This window comes from Lissotriton vulgaris, chromosome 7 (assembly GCF_964263255.1).
Source record: "Lissotriton vulgaris chromosome 7, aLisVul1.2, whole genome shotgun sequence".
NCBI lineage: Eukaryota > Metazoa > Chordata > Amphibia > Caudata > Salamandridae > Lissotriton > Lissotriton vulgaris.
Window position 1 is genome coordinate 524,153,454 of NC_141695.1, and position 25,506 is coordinate 524,178,959.

The 25,506-nt window shown below is 46.0% G+C and overlaps 1 protein-coding gene across 2 annotated transcripts; it reads left to right on the forward strand.

The window, feature by feature from the left end:
- Nucleotides 1-1,490: 1,490 nt before the first annotated feature.
- Nucleotides 1,491-25,506, forward strand: METRNL (meteorin like, glial cell differentiation regulator). 2 transcript variants are annotated; one of them, XM_086930606.1, is made up of 4 exons: nucleotides 1,491-1,984; nucleotides 6,935-7,326; nucleotides 22,378-22,437; nucleotides 24,541-25,506. In XM_086930606.1, the coding sequence occupies exons 1-4, from the start codon at nucleotides 1,890-1,892 to the stop codon at nucleotides 24,855-24,857; spliced, it is 864 nt and encodes a 287-aa protein (XP_086786732.1). In that variant the 5' UTR covers nucleotides 1,491-1,889; the 3' UTR covers nucleotides 24,858-25,506. The 2 variants fall into 2 exon arrangements, with proteins under 2 accessions (XP_086786732.1, XP_086786733.1); XM_086930607.1 differs by lacking the exon at nucleotides 1,491-1,984 and adding an exon at nucleotides 4,667-4,757.

Sequence of the window (25,506 nt, forward strand, 5' to 3'; positions counted from 1 at the left end):
AGGAAGGGATGGAATTTTTCTGATTAAAAAACAGCACCTCTGTCTTGTCTGCATTGAGTCTAAGATGGTTATCAGTCATCCAGGCACTGATGTTGTTGAGGCACTGGCGGAAGTTGGTGAACGCGGATTCCGAGTGGTCTCTGAAGGAAAACATCAGCTGAGTATCGTCAGCATAGGAGACCACCCTGACTCCGTAGGACTCCACAACGTCGGCCAGTGGGGCAAGATAGATGTTGAAAAATAGAGGGCTGAGGGCAGAGCCCTGTGGCACACCACAGGGCTCTGTGAATCGCAAATCTTAGCTACCATTCGGATTCCCAGTATGTTGGAAAAAGTGCGCAAATTTGTCGTGGGATAGCTTATGTGGAAAAATAGTTGTTGAGACCTATGCGAAAATGACTCCACATGGCCAAAAGAAGAGGGGAGAGGCCTAGCAGTTAAGTTGTTAAAATATATTGTAGAGCTGCGTTAACGACCTCTGAAAAATAGAGTAAACAAGGACAAATAGACCGTGCTAAAAAAAAAACCATAAATACGGGCGATTTTACATAAAGTTTCATTTACGCATGATGACAACACTTTGCAGCATCTTAAACCGTGAACAAGAGGCCGGTATTTTTCCTCTGTGTAGGAGCATTGGAGTTTCTGCTCCCCTCAGGGGCAAATGACTAGCAAACCCCCTATCTGGCCCTGTGAGAGGGGAGGTTGAAAAAGAGCTTTGACCATTTGGAATGGGGGTGCAGCCAATGACAGATTTTTTGCACCAGGGACAGAAAGCTGGAAGGATAGCGACTTTAGCACAGCAAACTATTTGTTGGTGTCATTTTTAGGGGGGGGCAGACACTTTTATCTGAGACACTTTTTTCCAATTTGTCCCCAAAAACTCAAGAAGTAGCAATATTTTAACTATTTTCTCGGAATCCTCCAGGGGAATTCGCAAATCTTAGCTACCATTCGGATTCCCAGTATGTTGGAAAAAGTGCGCAAATTTGTCGTTGGATAGCTTATGTGGAAAAATAGTTGTGGAGACCTATGCGAAAATGACTCCACATGGCCAAAGGAAGAGGGGAGAGGCCTAGCAGTTAAGTTGTTAAAATATATTGTAGAGCTGCGTTAACGACCTCTGAAAAATAGAGTAAACAAGGACAAATAGACCGTGCTAAAAAAACCCATAAATACGGGCGATTTTACATAAAGTTTCATTTACGCATGATGACAACACTTTGCAGCATCTTAACCCGTGAACAAGAGGCCGGTATTTTTCCTCTGTGTAGGGTCGCGCCCCTGTTGCAGCTCTGCGGACACGTGTAGTAAAGTCAGACTGTGTAAGTATGACCCAGGCCAGTCCCGGGAGTACCCTCGCCTGCTGCTCTTCCTCCAGGGTTCCGCGCGTCGAGGGGGAGGTGCCTGGTGGAGGTGGGCTGGAGTCTGAGACGCCAGGGGCGGGGCTGAGCCGGCAATGGGCGTCTCCAAGGAGGTTGGGGGGTGGCCACGCTCCTGCGGCTCTTGGTGCGAGGAGGCTGGTGCTCATAGTACGGGCTGGACTCTTGTGGAATGTGCGAGCTCCCGGCGCGCGCGGAGTAGGCGATACAGTACAGGGTGGACACCGCTACCCTCTGCGGACCTTGCGTTCTGAGGTGGAGCGGCCGGACCTAAGGTGGAGCGAGAGATCCGGAGTGGAGCTTTGGATCCAGGGGGCAACTTTTGGCTACCGGCAGAACCCCGAGTGACGGGACTGCGCGCGGAGGTGCAGAGCCCGCCGGCTGTCCAGTGATGGGCAGGGCACGGGGCTGCCCGGCTCCCCGTGCACGGGGTCTGCGGGGCGTCTGGTCTTGCGGTGCGTGACCCCCTGGGCGGTGCAGCACCACGAAGCCCCTCAGCGGCAGAAGATGTGCGGCGCGTTGCTGCTGTGCGCGCTGACCCTGCGGCTGCTGCTGGGCACCGCCGGCCAGCACTCCAGCGACCTGTGCAACTGGAAGGGCAGGTGAGGACAGAGGGGGGCTGTGGGGGCTGTGGAGTGGGATGCAACCGCTAGGGATTGTATAATTCCGGCTTGTCCAATGCAGTATGTAAAATGTGCTCGATTTACTCAAAACTACTTGTTATATCATAAAAGGAACTGCTGCGCTGGGAGAGTTGGTCAGAGACATAGTGGATAAAACCTGGAGGTATTACAAATCTGTGTTGTCAGTTATTGAATGGGGTGGGAGGCCATGGCAGAAGCAGCTGATCCTTTCCAGGCCCGCCGCCACACGCAGATACCCAGTGACTAGGACGAGCAGACCAATAACGGAGCCAGTGTGCCATGGGCCCGAGGGCAGAGAAGGAAATGCCCCCTAGCCGCTGCTTGGCTCCTAAAATATAGCAATAATCAGGGTTGAATGGACTCAGGGCCCTGGAGTCACTGCACCTGTTGCACCGCTTGAAACTTCGCCCGGAGCACATCAGATTCAGCGTGCCCCCTGGACAGCTTGCACCGTGTGACTCTGCGCTCTCTCTGTTGCAGTCATCAGACCGGGCCACTGACGGTGCCGCATTTCACTCTGCCTACGCAAGCCCCATCCCTCGCCCCCAATATAATGTCCCTTTCACAAGGATGGTTTTGCGATCTTTTCGGAGCAGGCGGCTTACTGCCGGCCCTGGCTACCTCTCAAGCGTATTCAAACGAAGACACACTTCTGCATTTCGGCAGCAGCAAGGACTGTAATAAAAAATAAACTTTATAGCTGAGGGATGGGTGGGGTCAGACTTGTAAAACTGTCGCGAGCAGCTGATCTTACGTCAGCAGCGACTGCGAGTCGCCCAGACTTTGCACGCGTGTTTTTTTAACTGTAAAGTTTCGATTACTTTTCGCCTCCTTTTTTTTTTTCTTTTATGACGTGCATTTTTATCAGTCCTTTTGCAGCCAAAACGACACAAAGGTCTCCAGAAATGTAAATCTTGGTTATATCACCCCCCCACATCTCAAAGCTTGGAATACGATGTCTCTGCGCCTTCGCCTGTGTAAGGGGGAGGGGCGATTAACATTCCAGCAGTGCCCATTAGCCCCCTCCCCTAGCAAACAAAAAAAAACCTCTGTCCTTGTGCTGTGAAGAGAGGGGTGATTGATTGTGTGAGAACTCGTCCCTCATTTGTAGCACGTTAAACATCTCTGCCTTTTAACACCGAGCTAACCCTTTCTCCACAAAGGAAGGGGTGTTGGCCCCCCACCTCTCTGGGGGGGAGGGGGGCTTTGAGCAAGTGTTTATCAGCTGGTCTGTCCCGGTTCTAAATGTACCGCGCCTTCCAATGCGCCAGGAAGCAGTTTCAAGAAATGAACTTGGAACTTTTAAAACTGCAGTGCCACTAAAAAATAAAGCGGCAGCACGAACAAGAGCAGGGTTTACCAGAAAGCTGCGTTGAGAGCCGGGGATGGGAGGCCGAGATGGAGGGAAGGGCTCGCGGACTGCCTTGGCATGTGTTGTAGGAGGAAACGCTTGTTTGTGTCACGGGTCAAGAGGCTTATTGTGCAACTCGATCCACCTGCGGGTTGCGTCCTCTTCCTGCCAACAACAGGGGAACTTTTTGGAGGGAACATCAAGCGAGAAGCCGAGTGACGGATGCTATAGGCACCGGGCTTCTATAGAGAAGAAAGTCGAACAACATAAACGATTAATCGGTCAAATAAACTGCAGTGCACTACTATGAACTCAAGCGCGCTTTAGTACTCCTGCATTTTCGCCTCGGGTCACCTAGCTTTCTCGGTACATTTCTGCTTCCCTTGCAGCATCGCGCAGCTGGAAATATGAAGGTCTCGCGACCACTTGGGTACCACGCATCCTCCTGACGGCAGTCTCCGCTCTTTGCTGCTCGTCAGTGTGTGTGTGAGTTCTCGGGAGTTGTGAACACGCTCGAGGTCGCTCTGTGCATGGATGTGCAAAGCCTGGACCTGGAGTAGCAGACAGTCAAATATGTGCACGTATGAGCACAGTGAAATGATTTTAAGCACAGCAAGGCAGTCCTGTGTGGACATGTGAGCCGAGAGGGAACTCACTGTGGGGACCCTTCGTGTGCGCGCACAGGGTGACAGTACAGCAATGACTGCACACAAAGTGGGGATCCCTTGGGTGTGCGCACACAACCAGAGCTTAGGCTCGGTGCGCGCACACACACACCAAAATAGCCTGGTGTATGCACCCATAGTAAGGTGACCGTTAGTACATACACACAGTGTGGTAAGATTACCGAGTTCAAATATGTTGTTGACCATATGGGTATACATTAGATGACGCTGTACGTGCGCACATCCGTACACTTGGGTGATTTCACACACACACAGCTGGCCCTGCATACGAACATACATACGCAGTAAGATGCCTACCACATACATGCATGCATGCCACCAAGTAACCGTACATATAACTGTAACATAAAGTGGTTCATGCATTCCCACATTATTTGGTGCTGCAGCACTTTTTGCCCACACAAGACGGCACTGTGTACTTCGGTGCAAACCTACTGTAACTTAACCCTGTGGGCGAACGTGTCCAGCGCAGGGATTTTTGTGAACTTATGTATATGACAGATATATAGATCAGAAATGTCAGACCCAAGGACGTGTCGGCACACAGGCATGCAAGCGGTGAGGGAGGGCGCACACATGACATAAAAGAACTGTGTACACAGCAAGGTGACCCTTTGCACACAGCCTTACCGAGAGCGAGGTGATCGGGCTGTGCCTTTGCGCGCACTCGAGACTCCGTGCAGACACACACGCGGTGAGGTATTAGGTCCGGAGGCACCTGGGCAGGGTCAAAGGTCGAGATGCGAACTCGTTCACTCTGCAGTGTGTTTTCCTCGCTTTGCCTCGCTGATTTATTTCATAATGGGCCACTGGGTTCTTTCTTGTGGGGCCTAAGCGGTCTGCCTAGCCTCAGCAAAACCTTGTCTCCATTTGGGATTGGAAACTGGGGAGGGCAAAGCCTGTGTACCGATCCATGTGTTTGTCAGACCGGAATGGGTTTAATGAGAATAAAGTGTAACTTGGTAATAATTGACGGTGCGGGCTTGTGTACAGGTGTCCATGGACGAGACGTGGGGACATTGCGCGTCACATCATACCCCTCGGTGTTCTTTCGCTATTTATTTAAAGTGGCTTTTTAGATTGCGGATGGGGCTGGTACTGCGGACACCTGGTGGCGGCGTGCAGCCGCACCTCGACTTGTTCCAAGGTTAATATGTAACATTACCACCGTTTGGCAGAACTTTGATACTTTCCTGAGTTGTTTAAATAGAGATTTTTGGTATTACCTGCCATTTATGGGTGTAGTCGTGGGTTTCTTAGTTTTGGTAGTGGTAATTGTGGTGGTGGATATGGTTCCTTCGGTGGTTGGTGCTCCACTACTTGTGTTTTTTTGATTGTAGAACTGATTGTTTTGGTAGTAGTTAGATGAAGGGGCGGGTGGTTGGTGGTGTTTGTTTTTTGGGAGCATGTAAAAGAGCGGTTGGTGGTGCTGATTGTATTCGGAGGTGGTTTTAGTTATTTGTGATGCATTAGCGGTGATGGTAGTGTACATGACGCACTGTAGCTGGAGGTACAAACCCACCCTGCTTGTATTCCGGGTTCTTGTGCACGCCTTGTGCCTTTGGGCCTCGTTAAACATCATGCTCGGTGTCTTTCTGGGAGTTTGCTTGGGCTGTGGACTGTGAGCTTCTCGCCGATTGAGGTTATGTAGAGATAGATCACTTTATTATTTTGTTAAGCCAAGGACTGCCCGCAGTCTGTTCAGGATGGGCTGTGGTGGAATCCGGAGTCGTCTGGGCTCTGCACGGAGGTGGCACGGTTTAGCCGGTTTCTGATTTTTGCATCTTGCCAGGTCACAATAGCTGAACACCTTTCATGTTAGATATCTGAAAGCAAAGCCAACTTAGACGAACATATGATTGTCACATCGTAGCGCTCTGAAGTGACCTGGGTGATGTTTCGGTGATTTACAAAGCTGTATGCGTAGCTCATGTGGACAACTGGAGTGCATCACTAGAGTAGAACCGGGTGCAAGTTGAGATTCCAGACTCTTCGAACCCCACCGGACACATGGGCTGGAACGGAGTCAGTCACGTGTCATGCCGTGCTTGACATGAATCACTCAGCCTAAACCCAACTTTCTACAGAGGCACTGGCATGTCATGTGGTGTGGGGAGTGACGGGCCGGGTGGGGACACCGAGGGGGTCCGATTTGCTCTACTATCCATTCTGCCGTTGCTTTTTTCTCAGCTCATTATCGCCTTGTGATAATCACCATGTGAACACTTGGCATTTGGGGCCAGTTTTCAGTTTTCGCTCGCAAAGCCAGATAATTCGCCCGAGGCCACCACTACAAATGTCATCACTTATGAATGCGGCCAAAAATGTCAGCTCGATCAAAAACAGCGTGTACCCTGCTGGTAGTTAATGGAATCGAGGTTCTTCCAGGAAATTGACTAATGCCTGCTGCGATTTCCAGTAACACTATATTTACTTCCAGCGTGTCCGTGTCTTTTCCAAACCACAGTTGTGACTGCAGCTGAGTGTCTCAGCTTGGTGAATGAATTGATGCCAGGCATATAATATAGCACGTTCTGCTGTTTATCCATCCTGCTCTGTTTCCACCTTGTTTCCTGTCATTCACCCTGTTCTATTTCTGTTTTCCATTCAAGGCCCAAACACCCTTTCCAGTCCTTTTATTCTTCCGTTTGCTCTACTTCCGAACTTGATTGATACAGTTTATCGCCCACTCCCTGTCTTTCCTTTTTTCTATCACTACTCCCCTCCCTGTTTCTTCTTTCATACCTCAAATTGCCATGTATCGCCCCTTCTGCCCACCCCCTCCTTACTGTTGTCATTCCCTTCCCCGTTGACCTCTAACCCCCGCCTGGTTGTCTCCCTGCCTCTGACGTGTCTCTTCTCTCTCCTCAGCGGACTGACGCACGAGACGCACAAGAAGGACGTGGAGCAGGTCTACCTGCGCTGCTCCGCCGGCTCCGTCCGCTGGATGTACCCGACCGGCGCGCTCATAGTCAACCTGCGGCCCAACACCCAGGCCGCCGCCGCCGCCAGGCACTCCACCGTCTGCATCAAGCTCAGCCCCGACTCCCGCGGGGCCAATATTTATTTGGAAAAAACTGGAGAACTCAAGCTGCTGCTCCGCGACGGCGAGGGCGGGCCCAGCAAGGTGCACTGCTTCGGCTCCGAGCAGGGGGCGCTATTTATCGAGGCCATGCCTCAGCTGGACATTAGCCGGAAGATCACGAGCTTCCAGTACGAACTCCTCAGTCAGAGGACGGACGCTGACTTGCACACACTGTCCGGTAAGCAGCTTGCCCTAGAGTTCTCTGTCCCTCTGCAGAGGCCTTGTTCGGAAGAGCGGGATTTGGATTTGCTTTGTGTTTGAGTAGAGCGCCCACAGGCGCTACAATACACGCCCACCACAGGCTCTACAATACACGCTCACTGCTTAAGCACACAACTTACACAAAACACGGCTGGGGAAGGGAAAGTGATGCTGTGGTCGTTTTCAGAGTTAGGCCTGCTTTTGTTGTGGTTTGGTTGACCAGTGTGTGCCAAGTGGCTGACAAATTTCCAGTTATCCCCACAATATTTGCATCATCTATGTACATTTTTCTTTATGGTTGGTTGTAATACTTTATTCGATAACACAGTATCATAAAAGTGAATACAATTTACAATTCCATCACGAAAGGTAAAATAGATATAACAAATTTCAAAATACAAAAGCGAAGAAGCAAGTTAAAAAACGAATTAAAATACACATCGGTAATAAAAACAAGTCCAGTCTAGTTTGTCCCAGACCTATAAAGTGCTAATTAGTAAAGTGCTAGATGATATAATAAGACAATTATACCGCTTGGTATCCTACCCCATTCTCAGTTTTCTTTATTTCTTACTCCATATCAGACATTTATATAGCTGACAAATGACCCGAGGGGTATCGGAGTGCTTTACATGAGAACAGTTCATACTGCTTACAAGCAGTTTACATAAAGCACCACAGTTGTCATACGCAGTTACAATACAAAGGTACAGCAAGGTCAACACATCATCAATACAAGGTTTTCTGAAGATCATTCTCAGCTACAGAATGCCCAAGGTAAATTGTTCAGAGGCAAAAGAGTGAAATATTGATGGCACTTCTAACCCAGTCCTGCATGGCTGATAATCAGTAATAAAAGTCATTCATAGGGGGCAGACATTTTTGCATTCACCAGCTTTACCACCCATCAGGCTTGGAATGCGTGTTAGGAAGAGCAGGTCAAGGTCCAGTTTAGTTGTATAATTGAAGTCAGGTTCCAGATATAGCTGCCTCATCTACCCCAGCACCTAAATGAGCCGCCGCCGCCCAGGAGCATTCAGCTCCTCTACTACCTGGATGGACCGTCAACCCTCCTATCCCTCCACTGACTGTCACCAATGCCCCCTCTTGCCCTGCCACAGGGCCAGTCACCCGAGGTCCAGCAGACACGAGCCAGGTCATGTCCAGCTCAGAAGCTGAGCCACCCTCACTCTCCAGGCCCCCCAACAAAGAGCGCCCCACTGCACCGCACCCACGGCTATTTTCACTGTCGGTGTGTTATTTTCTGGCCCCTTTGTCAACACCCCGTCCTGAAGAAGGCCTTGCATAACGTGTAGGGACTTTTTTAAGTTCAGAAAAAGTTTTATTAAAATAATAAAGGTGTCAATATACAATATATAAGATTAATCACAAGTCCTTGCATTACAAATTTACTTAAACAGAAATACACGAATTGGATTAATTAGTGGATAAAGTGAAAACAAAGCAATAAAAAGGAAATATAGTTAAAGTTGGGAGTTCGCTTTGTTGATAGTGGGGTGTATTTTGTTGCATCCCCCTTCAGAAGCAGCCCCCCACCCCGAGACCTCTGTATAGTATGGAGCATTCGTCCAAGCACACCCCATGAGTAAGACTCCAGTCTGTGTCCGCCATTTGTTCGCCGAGGCTTTAATGTGCCGTTGTTGTTACAGCAGGACAAGAACATATCAATGAGGATTAAATTACATTTTGAACAAGTAAACTGAAATGAAAATAATTTAGCAGGATATTTGGAAACTCTATTCCAGCTGCTGCTTAAAATCTGGCCAGGGTTTCACCAGCCCACATTCTTGCTCATTTAATAATAATTGACCCCCCCATAACACCACCCCGCCCTCATGAATTTGCTGCTAAGTGGCAGGAACGTGTGTAGCACACCAAGCCCATGAATAAGCACTTTAATCCCCTATATAGTACAGCACTAAACCCCTTTGTCTCTTGGAGCTTGAACAACTGGCAGTCTTTATTGTGAACACATTCAGTATGTAGACGGGCCGGAGTGCCCTGACCTACACACATCCGGCCTGTGCAGCAGGCGCACAACCCTCTGAGCCGTTTTAGCAGCTTCGGACAGGATGCCGGTGCAAGGCTTTATCAATGCCGTGAGTGGAACAGTGGGCCTTGTCAGGTGTTTGTTTGAATGTGCGAGGCCGGATATAATTCGAGGCCTGGGCGTGAAAGTGAGATCTTGTTATAGCTCTGGAACAGGAACACAAAGGGAAGGGATATGCTTGACTGATAAGGGGAGCATTAAGCAGGTTGGATTTCTCTCCTGCTGCTTCCTGATATTTTCACGAATATTTGAATTAAGTTCTTCACAAGGTCGTTTTTGTCTCTGTGTGTTATCTGTGCGAGGTTTTCCATCTCAGCCCTTCCAGTGGTGTGAGTTCTTTGTCCATATTTTATGCACATTGTGATTACCTTATCACTTTTCCTTGTTTCCCGCCTTGCACTGATGCCCACTACTTCAGTGCTGGGGGAGGGAGGGCGCACCGAACAAACTAAGAAACAGTTTTATATGATTTATTAGATTAGTAACCTGAAGTTGAGTGCTTCTTAACTGATCACAGACGTGAGCCAGACTCCATAAATAAGATTCACTGCCTGATATAGTGTGTTGCAAAAAGAGTGTTACAATACTACTAAAATGAACAAACAAGGTGCACTTTAATATTGCGGAGCCAGCAAATCGGTTTTAAAAACAGAGGTGCAGAGGCATCATAAAAACCCAAACCTCTTAAGGCTGCAACAATGCATAAAGTAAGTAAATAGTCCCCTTTCGCTTTTTGTGGATTTCTTTATTCTTACCTTTTTCCTGTAGTTTATTTAGTGTTCCTAAACACACATCCTTCCAAAGAGTTAGTTTTAAAACCCCCAACTTGATTTTTCAAAAAACATACTTTAAAAACACCCACATTTACAACTATCTAGGGCTCAAAAATACAATGTACAACTGGATAAGACTTAACCACGACTCCCTAACTTACGGGGGAAGGGGTGGAGCTGCAGAGTGAGAGAAAGAGGAGGAAACCAGTTTACATCCAACTGATTAACGCTAGTCTCATGCAGGGGGGTATGATACTCCCCCCCTCCCCCCCTCCCCATTTTTCTTTAAAATCCCTTTTAATTTTTGGTGGAGAATAATATTACCATTCGGTCATTTTGTTTGACGTACAAATATACTTAACTGCAGTTATTTTGTACCAAAATATTGTAACTGGTAAGCTTATTTTAGTTTCACTTTGAATAACTTTTTACGTTGCTGCTCTGCTTTTTTGACTACAGTGATCGGTGAATAACAGCACTTTTGCTGTTTATATTTGACCCATTGCTAAATTTGTAAAAATAAATAAATGCCATGGCCCTCGTTGTGAAGTCACTGCTTTCTACACTACCCATTCCCCTACAGGCGCTACAAATGACAACACCAATACCACTGCTAATCATCACACTCCTACAACTGTGACAAATCGGATTATTCCAGGACCCGAAAACTATAAAAATGACTTGGGTAGAAAGTATTAGTCATTTTTAATGTATATTGAATTAATTAAAAACAGGTGTGCTCAACTCTAAATTAGACAAACAGCGCCACCCTGTGGCAGACTCTTCTAAGTGCCAGTGTTGACAATTAAGTGTCGGTACCGAGCACCGGAAATTACTAGCTCAAATTAACCACTGATTGAACACATCCCAAACTTCACCCAACTCTTTGATGTGAAGTATTGTTTCTAGCCATTATACGGGTACTTATTTTTTTTTTTTAATAATAATCAAGTCCAGATTTGTGTACATTGATGTCTGCAGACTCTCATAGTAAGCTTGCTTTTTTTGGTGCATGGATCTGTTTGGTCACATTGGAAGGATTGTCTGCAGTGGCTTGATTTGTCTGTAAAGCCTTGCGCCACAGGCAACACCATCTTTTCCTGTCTTTGCGGCCGCTCAACTGCACCTGCTTTTTGTCTATTGTTGGGGGCCGTAAAGTACACAGTTTTCTAAGAGGCATCTCCATGTTTTTAAGTTGCGGAGAAGTAAAGGTCTTAGTCCTGTGCCAGACCTTGGGGTGCTGTAATATTTAGTGAACTTTTCTTACTTGTATAATCGTCCCCACTCACCAAAAAAGCACTTCAACACCTCATCAGTGGTAGCAAGCGCTATATAAATGCAAACCGTTTTCCCTCCTCAACCCCTCCACTATCCTTCCCAATCCAAATAACTGACTAACATATCCACCACTCAAGTTACATTTATATTTCACTATGCTAATTCACCACAAATCCTTTCTGGGTTCTGAAGTAGCGTGCTGCTCGCCGAAAAAGCGATTTGACGCCTCGTCAAGGGTAGTAAGTGCTATATAAATGCAAATACAATACAATACAATACAACATAGACATTCTACCTGTATTTTGTATTGTTCATTCTACTTATGTGTCCTGGCTCAAGGACCACAAAGTTTGTCAGGAAAGAGATTGAGCCTAATGTCCTGCACTGTAACCTACATTGTTACTGGGAACGTCTGCCATTTCTTGAGTCTGTTTTTTTATAGACCAAAAATATTTGTAGTTTTTGGTTTTAGTTTTTAGCACCGACTGCTGCCCTTTTGGTAGGCCATCCATTTTAGTTTCGCAGATGTTTAGGCCGACCTGTTAGCCCTCGAGCCTCTTCTGATTGCCAAGAATGCTGCTTTAAGCAGAAGGATTATGGCAGAAGCATTGAGTGTGATGAGCTCAGCCACCCCCAGTGGAGCAGTACAAACAAAGCACATTTTTTGAGGCAATCTCTCGCTAGGAACAGGTTTGCCCCATCCCACCCCTGTGTACCACGTATTTGAAAGAATTTCAGTTCACGCCTGCCAGCTCACATTGCAGCAAACTCCACTCAGAGTGGCCCTGGGAAATAAATAGACCGTCTTGCAATCACCGCACACAGAAAAATTACTATTCAGGACTGTTCAGGGCCAAGGCAAAAGCAAATCATCCTGACAATAGTCCCTTGTAGAGCAGCTACATAAGTAAAGGGGTTTGATCTTTTTTTTCTACTGGAGTAACTTTTCCAGTGCAAAAGCTAAACTGATAGGGCTGGTTTTAATTGGCTTTAATTGAGAGGTCACGGTGGATCACTGCATGCATATTACTGTGCTTTTTGGGTTGGAGTGCTTATTTGTTTTGAGTGTGCATTTTATGTACTAACTTGGTTGCTTGTGAGGCTGCGCTTTGCCTACCCGAACAGTGGATGGGGGAGACCAAATGTCGAAGGCCCTTGCCCAACCCAAGGGAGCAGAAGTGGCATAAAGAACAAGGAATCGTGTTCGAATACAGTCTAAATTCTTGGCCAAATTGGTGATCCTGGCAAAATCGACCCACATCCCGGTGTCTCATTTTCCAAGATTGCGAGCATCAAGTAGCAACAGTAAAAAAAACAGTAACCCTGTCCTGTTAAAAATAGAAATGTACACAAAGCTCTCAAGTTGTTTTTCTCTGACTGCTGGGAGTTCTTTCTATCTGGGATTACCAGGCACACCTTCCTACCCCTAGAACACGCCTCTGGGTAGGGGCTGTTGGCCTTTAGGAGGGAGGTTAAACAGTGCCTTATTAACCCCCACTTAGCTTGTTGGGCAGAGTGCAAACCGGTTCTTGTGCATGTCTCCGAACAAAGCTACTGACGAGACACCAAGCAGGTTGGCTTGCCCGAGGTTACCGCTTAAAAATATTTGTGGCACGCGCAGTATTTTACCAGTAGCAAATATTTGTGGCCAGGGCAGTGTTTTGCTGCCTGAAAACATGCGTTGCACGTGCCTGTCTGACAATGGCTCACTTCTGAGGCGCGCCCTATTCGGGTGGCTTTATTCTGGCTTGTCTGGAGGGACTATGGGAAGAAAATCCGTGGAGGTGTTACTGTAGTGCAAAAGTCTTGGCTTCACTTTGAAGCTCCGTTTTAAGTCTAATGCTCAAGGTAATTGCAAGAATTCGTAACTCTGAACCCATTTTATTGGCTAGGGTGTCTTTTTTTATGACACCCTTGGGTTCTACTATTCTCTTGGGGTTTGAGGTGAGAGTTTAAGCTGTGATACCTGAGTAGGCCCTCCAGGGCACATTAACTCAGGCTCTTTTGTTTGGGCTTCTGTCCTTGCCCTGATCCCCTCCGTATTTCCACTTGCACAAACCCGTGGAATGAAGAAGGTGTGACGACTGCGGTGTACACGCCTTCCCACCTGCCCCCTTTGAACCAGGGTGTATTTTGAGCAATCATGTTTTCTTCATTTAGGCCATGCTGATCTAATCTAGTTCAATAGGGGTTTCCCCACGAGTGCGCTCGGCACTGTGTGCGCAGTGTGGCCATGTTCTTCCACCACCATTGGAAAGGCATGGACCCTGGCTTGTTGCTTGGAACAGAACGGCTAGCCCTGGGCGTGAAATTCGGCTCTGCTTGTGGAGTTTGTTGAGTTTTTTTCTCTGTGTAGAACACGAAGTTCGGAAAAAGTCAGCAGAGTCTTGTTTTTTCCTCACTCGCCAACGTTAAGTTGGTGAGTGTGAGCAAGTAAATTTTACTCCAGACCACCTCCCGGCGAGATTTCTCAAAGCGGGCGGACAAGGTACGGAGGTACCGCTCACGTTGAGTAACCATCCGTTCTCGCTGAGGAAGCTGCCGCTCGAGTGGAATATCTTCCTGAGCGTCAGAAAAAGCAGTGCCCTCTTGCGCTGCGTGTGGTGCAGTTTCACACTGTTTTTATAGGGCGGGACAAATACCCGGCACTAACAATCATTACGAGTAGCACAACCTAACGCATTCCGTCGCTTGTGGAACTCCGCGTAGTGAACTCTACCCAGGCCTAAACCTAAAATCTGCTAAATTAGGTGATAACGCCAAATTGTGTCCATACTTGGGACCAGCATGCTGCTTGGTGAAAACCCCTTCATTAGCTGTACAAAAGGGGGTGGTGATGGACGGAGCATCTGAATCAATCAAACACTCACACCCAGTCAAAAGATCTGGGTTTAATCCATCACCGTTCTTTAGCCCACTCTGCCACCCGAGTTCAGACATGGCTATATGCAAATCAGTCTGACCCTGTGCCTCATGGGAACAGTCCAGCCCGAACTGCCAAGAAAACCCCTTCATTGCCTCGTCTAGGGGTGGTAAGTGCTATATGTCTGTAATTACAATTCAGTACAATATTTGGGTGACCCTTGAGCACAGAAGAACCTGTGCTATTGTGTGGAAAGGTCTGTCTTCTGTACAACCAGTAGAGCTGGGTTCCATACATTAAGTGGCCAGCAATGGCATAGTAAGGAAGGGCATAAAGTGGAGTAGAGGAGGGCTCATTCTTTCTGTAATATAGAGAAGCAGGCAGTGATAATAATGCATACGGCATACAGTGTATAATGATGGGCTGTTATTTAGGTGAGTGGTAGTTACTAAAACTGGCATGGCGAGACATGCTGTTTGAAGTAGGACGCAGCTCCGATTGCTGTGGGAACACAAATTGGTGATAATCAAGTGTGATGTAATTGTAAGAGGCGGAATGGTGAAATTATCTTATCTGTTGATGATGAGGTGTATATATATGGTTTGTCTTTAAGAAAGAATGGTTCATAACAGCTAATAAAGACGCAGAATGTCACACGTAGGTGGATTAGTTACTCTATGTGGTAATTCTAAGGTGGAATAGGTGGTTCATTTAAGGACCCTGCAGACAAGACTGCTACAATTGTTTCATGCTGGATAAATAGGTCTGTGTTGTAAGTGACTATGGAGTAAATAGTTTAGCATTGAAGGGAAACCCGGAGTAGGTATTTTTACTTATGAGTCGAGGAGGGCGGTGGAGGCAGAATCGATGTATGAGTTCGTTGGTTTGGAGGGGAAGATTCGTAGAGATGGCAATAGGGTGTAGTGAAAGTTAGGGATTTACAACTGGTAGCAATTAGACTTCCTAGGCTAGTGCAATGAATTAGTGCAGATGGTAATGATGGGCTGTGTTGGGCTCTGGGTTGACTTGTGCATTTGTCAAACATGGAACGTGTTGGTGGTTAATGTAGGAATTGGCGCGGTGGTGATGTGTTATTGGAATTAGTGCACATGGAATCAGCAGAATGTATTAAAGGACAATGGTGCTAGTCCAGGTGTTTTTAATTGGAATGAGCGGAGGAATGTAGAGGCTTTAATTGCAAAAGTAATGGACTCAGTGGACAGTTTATTGTGTTTGCAGTTAGCGCTATGTGGACTAGGTCTTTCTTGACAAAGATTTACGAGTTAATTCGGTTCTTCTCCTTAGCAGCCTCCAGCACAGGCCAGAGCCCGCCTCAGCATGAGCCGAGCACACTAGCAGGCAGTGGGGGGCCACAAGGCTTTGGAGCACGTCACTTCACTGATCGTACTCCAGCACCAGCTTGTGAGACAGTGTGGATGCACTTACCCCTTGGGGAGACAAGCACTCCCTGTCAGCAAACATAAGTGCCAGGGCTTTCGTCAGGAGGCCTCTGCAGCTTACACAACACCTTACCCCTGCCATGCTGCCAATGATAGTAACAACACAACTGTTAACCATCAGACTCCTACAAGTGTGACAATTCGGACTATTTTAGGCCCCCGAAGCTAAAGGAAGGGCTTGGGTGGCAGGCAGAAGTAATTTTTTAATGTATATTTAATGAATAAGTAACTGTTGCTGTGGTGATCTCTGAATTAGCCAGCCAGTGCCACCTTGTGACAGGCTGTCACAAGCTCTGGTGTTGACAGTTAAATGTTGATGCCGAGCACCAGATACCACCGGCTCAAATTAAGCAGTGGCTGACTCATGCATTGCCCTAGTCATTGAAGGACACTGGAGAGGTACACTGGAACATAGATCCGCTAGTCCTCTGGACAGGTGGGGGGCATTTGCACTCCTACCCGTTGAGATCTATAGGGATCATGCTGGCCCACGCGCACCCATACTCCACTCTCTTATGCATCTGGAGAGATTTGGTCTTTGGGGAGGTGGGGGGGGGGGGGAGGGTTCTCTTCCAATCCTCACTCTTCCCAGGCCTCCTAGCCAATGAGAGCAGGCTCACCGATACAACCTCCCCCTTTGGCGGAGCCAAACAGAAACATTCTCTGATGATAGACGTGTTGGGAATGGTACAAGGGTACTCTCCTACCACTTCGAACAGGTGGGGCCAAGCTGATTCTTCTCTGCCCTCAGAGCAGATAGGGGCGGGTTTACCGAAATATCCAGGGCCCTACTTTTTGAGACACAAAAGGGTCATTAAGTCACCACACTCGCCTACGCCTTACCGCCGCTTGGGGGAGTAAGGCCAGACGCCGTCTCCAGGGTGGCTTCCTTTGGAAGCGGCTGTTTTGCGCTATATAAATAATGATTGATTTATTCATTCATCCATGTACCCCCTTTCGGGACGGGGGAGCTGGCGCGTGCAGTATCTACCCATGGGACTCTCGGGCCAGAACGCGCCTCGGGTCTGATGGTCATCTAAAGTGCATTATTAGCACTCTCCGTTCAGTTCAGCGGTTCAGAGGGCAAATCGCTCGAAGCAGCTGGAGCACGACTATTCCCCGGCGAGGAATGGCCGCCCTCCGTGCCCTCGCCTGTGCGGGAACAGGCGCTCTTTCCTCAGGTTACTGTGGGGCAGTGCCGGAGCCTGTACGAGGCGTTCCCAGCGGAGCCGGCAGCGGCCTCGGACAATGCCGCCATTATAACTCGAGGAGCTTAAATGATGGCCGTCTGGGGCTTTGCAAACATCCCCAAAAGAACGCGTTTCTTCGGCATGAATTGCTGGGCTGTTGGAGGCTTAACGTTCTGAGCACTCGAAGTGTTAGTTCTCGCTGAGCCACTTTCAGGTGTAGGGAAAAAGCCGAGGTGCAAAATTGCCTCGTTCTCCCTCCAAAGGATACCACATTCCAAACAGGGAGTCCGTGGTTAAGTGAATACGAAACCCCCAATCCCCTCATTGAATGCAGCAGCGGTCAGCCAATATTCAACATAGAACCCGAATGAAGGTTCTACACGCCCCTGGGCTGGTTGCTTCGGTGTTTTTTGTGAGGTTAGTCCTTCTTTTCCCCGTGGAGCACTTGTATTCGCCCATAGACACTTGCATGCTGTGCTACTAAATGTCACACTGTGATCCTCGGCGCCAGGAGTTTGTGTGAGATGTTGAAGCTACTCCCCAGTGGGTGTGACGTGTACCCTAGTGTTGGAGATGGAGTTCACAGAGTCCATGTTCATTCATCCTTAGCAACTCTGCTTCTCTGGGCCATTTCAGATGGTGGTTATATGTGCTGTTGATGTGCACATTAGTCAGATGCATTGAAAACACCCACCGTTCTTTCAATGTTTATTGAAAGAAATCCCACGGTGTTTTAATGAATGAATATACCTTCCTGCTTTCGTACATATTGAACCTGCAACCCATGGACAGCTTTCTTGGGTATGACTCGGAGTAACTGGTTACAACAATTATAGTTCCCCCGAACTACCCTTGAAAGCAGCTTCAAGGCGTTTCCCTGTTCGCATTGGTACACGTCACTGGGAGATTCTGGATTTTTAATGGTCATGTATTCTGAGATGGCTAAAGCAGGATCTACTGTGTTACGTCGACTTCATACACCCATTGCGTAACCAAAGTAGAAGGCACGTAAAGGGTTGTACAGCCTTCCCCGACATCCACCCTGTCGCTGCTGGTTGCTAGTGTATGCAGTGGTTGGTATCAATTTTTGACACTCGTGATATTAAGAAGGGTTATTACAGTAACTCCCCTGGCAGTTCCTAGAATTTATGTCTGGTAGCCGCCTTTGGCCAGCAGACTTGCCATTCCTTCCACACATTGGAAACCATGGACATAAAGTGCCACGAAGGGGCATCTTTCTATCTAGAATTCTGCAAACCAGTCTATATTTTCGGAGGGGCCTTTCGGACCACATGTCCAACCTTCTGCACAAGTCTGAGCTTTTGCCTTAAAAACAGAAAAAGGTTTACATCTCGTGCCCCAGAAGTGGAGGGAGTTTTTGGCTTCCCTTTGGAAGGCTGTGAACTTGATGGCGTGGTTCCCAAAGAGCTAGAATGTAAGCAGTCTAAGATTCATCCTTCAGACTAGGCACAAAGTAAGTCCCAGCAAAGTAGTTTCAGATTTGTGTCATTCAGGGCACCGCTTTACCTGGATTTTTTTCCCAAATCCCATGCTTGTAATATTATGGCCGATTTACATAATATGTGAGTTTCTTACAGTAATTCACAGTTTGTTTATTCCCTTTAGCTATTTCTGAGCTGCACTGTTAAAACTGATCAGATAATGTTTATAAAGTTCTAATTTAATGCTGTGACATAGGGGGATCTATACCCCCTAATTAGAACATGAATGTTTCACTACAGTCTGAACCGGTTCCTTGATGGGATTTTGTCTAAATGTATGCATTTAATGGAAGCGAGATATATACTAGTATAAGGCAAAACCCCTCCTGGTACTCTTAAACCGTAGATTCTCTGCTCTTAAGAACATCCACTCGCATGCCAACAGTGCCTTGAACAGACTAGAACTGTCTATTTACCCATATTTCGAACTGGGCGCAGAAGTGTTCGAGAGGCAAATGTAGGGAGGGCACCGTTTTCCCCATCAAATGCAACATTTTCCATTGCACGGTATCTAGCTGTGCTACAAAATGACTGAACGCTTAATGTCATATGTGTGCTGGGCACTGACACCAACTAGGTCTTTTTGCCATGATTTGGAAGGGGTGGTCTGCCTAGAAGGATGCTGCTCATCCTGCTCCATTCTCTGTCCTGATTGCCACCCGTTTCTTGAGAGCTGTGCCACTATCTGGTTTGTGCCGCAGCTTGAGTGGCACATTCCTTCATGGGATCTCTGCACCCCCGAGCGGAGCCATCACTGCCATCCCTTTGCTGCTGCATTTCTTGGCCTTGGTTTCGCGAGGGCTTGGAATGCCCTGGAATACTTGGGAGTGATCAGAATCAGCCTATGTGTTTGCGTATGGGCGCTCTGCCATTACATTCCTCCCTTCCTCACACTGTGGCTGAGCCCAGTGTGTGCGTGTGTTAGTATATCTATCAAAGAGGTGGGTCCAACATGAGCAGGCACAGGTTTATTTGCACCCCCAACCCAGTACAATCAAATGTAGATTGCTTGTAGAAAGTGTGCCCAAGTTTTACGGTTCTGTAATTTGTTACTTCCTTTTATTCTGGTTCTGATGATTTCTTATACACAACTTCCCCAAAATTATTATTATTTTTTTTTTTTTGCAGAACCATAGCATTATCATTCATTCCTTACACACATCACCTTGTAAACCATGATTTGTGTATGTGAACCATACAGTATATAAGTACCATCATGTGGTGACAAAGTCTCTTATTTGTGTTATTTGCGGTTATTCGTAAAGGACAAACCTAGGTTTGATATAGAGCAAAGTGTTGTACAGTGACGGGTGAAACTTGATTGTGTCAGTGACCGCTCAGGTTTGGTTACATGAGTAGTATGGGATAGTGCATCAGGGAAACAGTGTGAGTGCTAATAACATTCTAATTGTTTGGTGACTTGGTGAATATGGCAGGATGGAGCTCTTGGTTGCAGTTATGGAGGTGGATTGGCACTTGTTAACCATAGTCTGTTTCTGGAGGTGTAGGGTTGTCCCACATTCTTGGGGCATGGACTGAGAATTGCTGGCTCCAGTATTTTGTATGCTTTTTAGGCCTCGCTTCCCAGACTTAATGCCCTGACCACATGGCATGTATGCCCTAATGCTTTCTGCACATTTCTTTTTGCCAATGCTTGTTTGTAGTTCTTGTCATGTCCGAGACTAGCATCTAGTGTGGTTGTTTACAACATCAATGCCCAGTATATTTGCCATGTAGGTGGAGATTTCGACAGGGTGGCCTGATGAGGTGTTGCTTGGTTTGGAGGTGATGCATATCGAACGGGGTTGGTTGTGGTGATCATTGAACTTCCTTGAAGGTGGTGTATCACACGTGAGATCGCGGTACTTTTTGAGTTATCGACGCTAGTAACAACATTGAACGTAGTGAAAGTCTTAATAAAGTTGTCAGCGTTTTTTACAGTTGCGTCATGATCTATTATAAAGGCACTAGTGACCCTATAAGTGCAGCATCCATGCCTGATTTTGAGGATTCCTGAACAAGATAAACGTTCAATCAATTTACAAGAAATCTGTGTTGTGATCTGTTGATATCCGGAAAATATATCTTTGATCTGGCTCTGGTTGACTTGTATGACATCTTGATCTGTTGTGATTAATCAAGCTTGTGAACTCTGACACACCTTCTCCACCACATTATAGCTAGAAATATGCTCAGGATACCCTGCTCTAATGTCACACTGGCTTTCACAGGATCACAGACATGCATGTGTTGCAATCTAACTTCAGATGATGGCCTTTCGATGACTATAAACACCGTCTCTTCTGACCACTAAAGAGAGAGAGATTTTTGTGGAACTTTCATTTTGATGCACCGTAGAAATTGTAAATTCTATGTGTTGCTGGTTCACAGTGCCAATAGGAGTTTGGTTGTGGTTGCAAGCATGACACAGTCTCGGCAGCAGGTCAGGTCCCTTGTCCAAGTTGTACAGGTGACAGTGTTGCATCAGTGCCCGTCATGTCCCAAAGGTGTGTTGAGTAATAGTGTAGGGCGGCAGCGGAACATCGTGTGCTGATTGATGCAGCTGTGTGCCTAATACCTGACGAAGCAGACAGGCCGGTTGGGCTGGAGTGCTGTAAGAGCATCAAGCACGCGCCATAGCTGCCCTAGGCAGTGTCTAACCTGTCATTGTGTTGGGGTGTTGCTGTGCTGTATTGTAAGTCTCAGAATGTTGACCTGGTTGAAGCTGGAGCTTAAAAAAATACAGTGGAGAGAAGATTGGCTTGTCAGCAGGAAAGAGTGAGGCAAAGGTTAATGTGTGTATTATGGACTTAGGCTAGAGGCAGTGGTGTTGTGGAAAAGCAGAACGGTTTGGAGTGTTTTTTCCGTGGGGTCGTTAGTTGCATTGTCAAGTGAGCTGTCCGGGTAGTCCATGGTAGGCGACCCCATATGATGATAAATGACTGAAGGTTATTTGTGCTTGGACTTTAGGCTAGTTAAATGACGTTTAGCTTGACCGAACATTTCTCCCTGCATTGTCCAGAAACACTTTTTTGTTTCTGGAATTTCAAGATTGGGGACAGGAATGCAGGCAGTCTGAATACAATCACCAGGCTCCCATAGATGTGTTCTCCCATGCTTACACTTGCTGGCTAGTGTTCACTGCACTCTACCATATGCTGTTGCCACCCTTTATTTATTCCAATGCAATTGCATTCCACTGCACTGTTCTCCAACCTCCCACTTCATCAGTGTCCTGTTGCCATTACCTCTTCCTCCTGCTTCTATTGTGCCCACCATCTTCCATCCACTGCTCATCCAGTTTGATAACTTTGGTTGCAATGAAGCCGTTAAAAAAGAGAGACCTACTTATTGAGGCATGCTTTGTCAAATCTCTGTATGTTTCTTCAATCCCTGGTCTTTTTCTCTGTCCTCAGTTGCCCTGTGGCCTCTTTCCATCCACCTGTCCCTCTAGCCAGTTCTCTGTTTCTCTGGTCTTTCTTTTCCTCTAGTCCTTTTCTTTTCCTTAGGTCTCTGCCTATTTTTTTATTCTTGTCTGTCTCCATCCATCCAATCTCTCCACTTTGGTTTCTTTCACTTTCTCTATAGTATCCTATTTTTCTTTGGTTCCCTGTCCACAAAAAGTTAAATAGCTTTACGAGGGACAATTTGGTTTCTGGGATTGCTGTGTTTGTTCATGAGTATATTTTTAAGGCTCATTAACTTTGCCAGCCCATAATCATGCCGTACCACACCACGAGATACCTGCCATGTGCATACACTCCTTTAAGAGGTCTTCTTTGTCATACCCAATGTGTGGTTTTATAGAACTGTATAGATTTAACAATTTCAATGTTAGCTTTGGTTGTTGGTTTCTAAAACGTGTCCCCTCCGTCTTTTTTTTTTTTTTAGCTCCTTGCCGCCCCTGTGGAGACACTGAGGTGCTTCTGGCGGTCTGCACTAGTGATTTTGGTAAGTGTTGCCTTTTCTTTCTTTTTTCTCTTTATTTATATAAATACTGTGACATGCATAATGGCAGCGGCCTGGATGGTCATGTCAGATGAATGTTGGTTGAACTTGAAGGGTTTGCTAGCTGAAAATCATAGTGCCTTCCATGTTTAACCGTACGAGCTAATGGGTTCAAAATACATCATAGTAATTTAGCCAATTTAAACCAATAGAATTCCCCTTGAAGTGCAAAATTTAGACGCAGACAATATTATTTTAACCGGTTGCTTTAAAAAAAAAAATTATACTATCCAATTCAATTCCTCCCAGATGCAGAAAAGCCTTTAAACCATGAACAGATCTTTGTCCAGTGCCACTGAAGCCTTCAGATGACCTGTTGTTCACCCACCCGTATGAATTCCATTTGCCATCATTCACAAAGGACATGAACATCCCCGTTAAAAGCAAATTGTGGTTGAATATAGCTGGTGCACAAACATTTTTTCTTTGTGAATATTTGAAAATAAATATTTGCATTCTACAAACCCATCACTCCATACCATATTTTCTGTTAAATATTAAAAAATATCCATTTGCACGTATCAGAATAAGATCCAATTCATCCTTTCTTTTATTAAGGATCTTATTGAAAGAAGTAACAATGCTGTTACAGACTATGTGCTTATGCCAGGCTCCATACGGTTTGTGATCGCACCGCTAACGTTGCTGGATTCTTCCATACCAAGGGGTTTCAGGCACAACCTAGACAAAAATATTGTAGCAAAAGAGGTCTACAATTGAAACATTAAGATGGAAGCGAACACGTATGAGCCATAAACCCCTGTCCCTCTTGACTCATATGATAGTGGGATCCCAACCACTTATCATAAGATTTTAAGCTCTTCCAGAATGTTGTGATATCATTGCCTTCCATCCATCAAGAAGGCAACCATCATGCTCTTCCTCTAAGGGAATCCCTCCTGCGGATGCAGGTAATGTGGCTCTTATACAGGCTGAATCTCAGCCCAGTATCCATGGCCCTTCAAGCAAAAACTACTAGACCACATCCTAGAACACCTACTGACATATAGACAAAAGCTACTCCTATATAAATGTGTTACCTCTGTCCAGGGACTCTAGCCAAACCAATGTAACTCTTTGGTGTTCCAGGAAAATCTCCAAAGATCCCTTGTTTTATACTAAGATGCAATGTGATAGTGCATATGTAGAACTACTAAATTGCAGATGAATTCCAGCTTGATTAACTGCAGTTTCCATTAGTATTAAAGAAGTAATGAATTGCTGGATGAGGAACTGTCACTTGATAAAATCAATATCTTGCTGCTGGTGCACCACTCTAATTGCAGTTTCACATTTATTGTTTCTTTATTACTTTGTGGGGTGTTTGCTAGTTTACAATGTGATTAATATTTTTCAACAAAAAATAAATGCCATGAAAATGTTTCTAAACTGAAGAAGCAATTTAAAGATTAGTAGCTAGGCTATTAGTGCCATCCTAAAAATAATTTTTTCTTCATATTGAGCCTTACGAGTTATTAGAGTGCACACCTTTCTATTTACAGAGAAAGGCCTTTCACTGGTATATTGTGGTGGTTGAGTGAAGTGTTAACATTTCCTAATTAAGATTAGGAACACTAACCACTGAAGAAGGTTGAGAGACATTTCAGGCATGGTCCCTGCTTTAAATTCCTCCAAGGAGGGCAGTGACTCACAGTGACCGGGTGATTCCAGGCAGTTGACTACTTCGACAATACATTGACCACCCTTTATCTGTTATGAAGACATTGTTGGTAGTTTGAGCAAAAGGCTGGTTGGTTGCCTTTTCCAAAGTTTGCACAGCAGTTTTTTATGCTTTACTTTACTTCTTACCCATATTTATTGGGCCTCAGAACATTATAAGGAGAGATGAAGTAGGGATAGTGTGCCTCTAGCAGAATATGCTGTAAAATTGTGGATGCCTACCTGTCACGTTTAAATCAAGTGGAAATGTATAGATGATAGTTCATGTTCATTCTGAATCTTTCATACTCTGTAAAAGATAGATTACTTCAGTGAAGGAGTCTGTCATGGTGGCCATCATTAACTTGCTTCCTCATTTCTTTGCAGTTGTCCGAGGATCCATCAGCGAGGTCACAAATGAAGCAGAACAGCAAGAGAGCATTATCTATGTTAATGTGGACAAACTCTACAGACAAAAGACCAAAATCTTTAAGCCCACAAGTGCGAGCGAGAGCTGGGAGGGCCAGATTAGGACGCCACTGGAATGTGGGGTGAAGCCCGGGCAAGGGGAATTCCTCTTCACGGGTCGTGTGCACTTTGGGGAGCCCAGATTGGGCTGTGCTCCACGGTACAATGACTTTCTGAGGATTTATAAAGAGGCAAAGGACAAGGGGTTGAACCCTTGTGAAGTTGTCACAGACTGAAGGTTGAGCAGTTGATCATCATTGACTGACGATAATGCTCTGAGCTTGGACTGAACCACATCAAGGTGATGTGCAAAGCTCTGAACATAATGGGTGAAGGAGAGCTGGCCTATTACATTGGAGCCACAGAAATGTTCTTTACCATGAGTCATTACGCGGTACGAGCCCTGAAGGCTACTGAAGTGACCAAGACTGGATTCCGAAACGATTTGAAGTCTTACTGGACGAGAACTTAAGTTATTCGACTATTTTTATTTTTTAAAGAATCTTCAAGGTCTTAAAACGCAAAAGAAACAAAATTCTGACTTTTTACGTTTTTAATACTAATGTCGAACTCTTTTCAAAAACGATGTAGCATCTGATATATTCTGTATAAATTGTTGCAAATGTGACGAGCACATTTTAAAATCCATTTTTAACATTGATGCTTTGTAAAAAGCTTGGTGTATGGTTGAAACTTGTTTCTTATGACAGAAATGTATGGAGCCAAACCTTATCTGTTTTTTCGTATCCCTTCCCAAGGATGTTCGATTGCAGCCTGCATTTTTTTTTAATCCTCTCCCAATAATTTTCGGTTGCAGTCTGCAGTTTTTTCTTCAGACTGGCAAATTGTTTCCACTGCAGAGAAATAAAAGGTCCCTCGAATTGA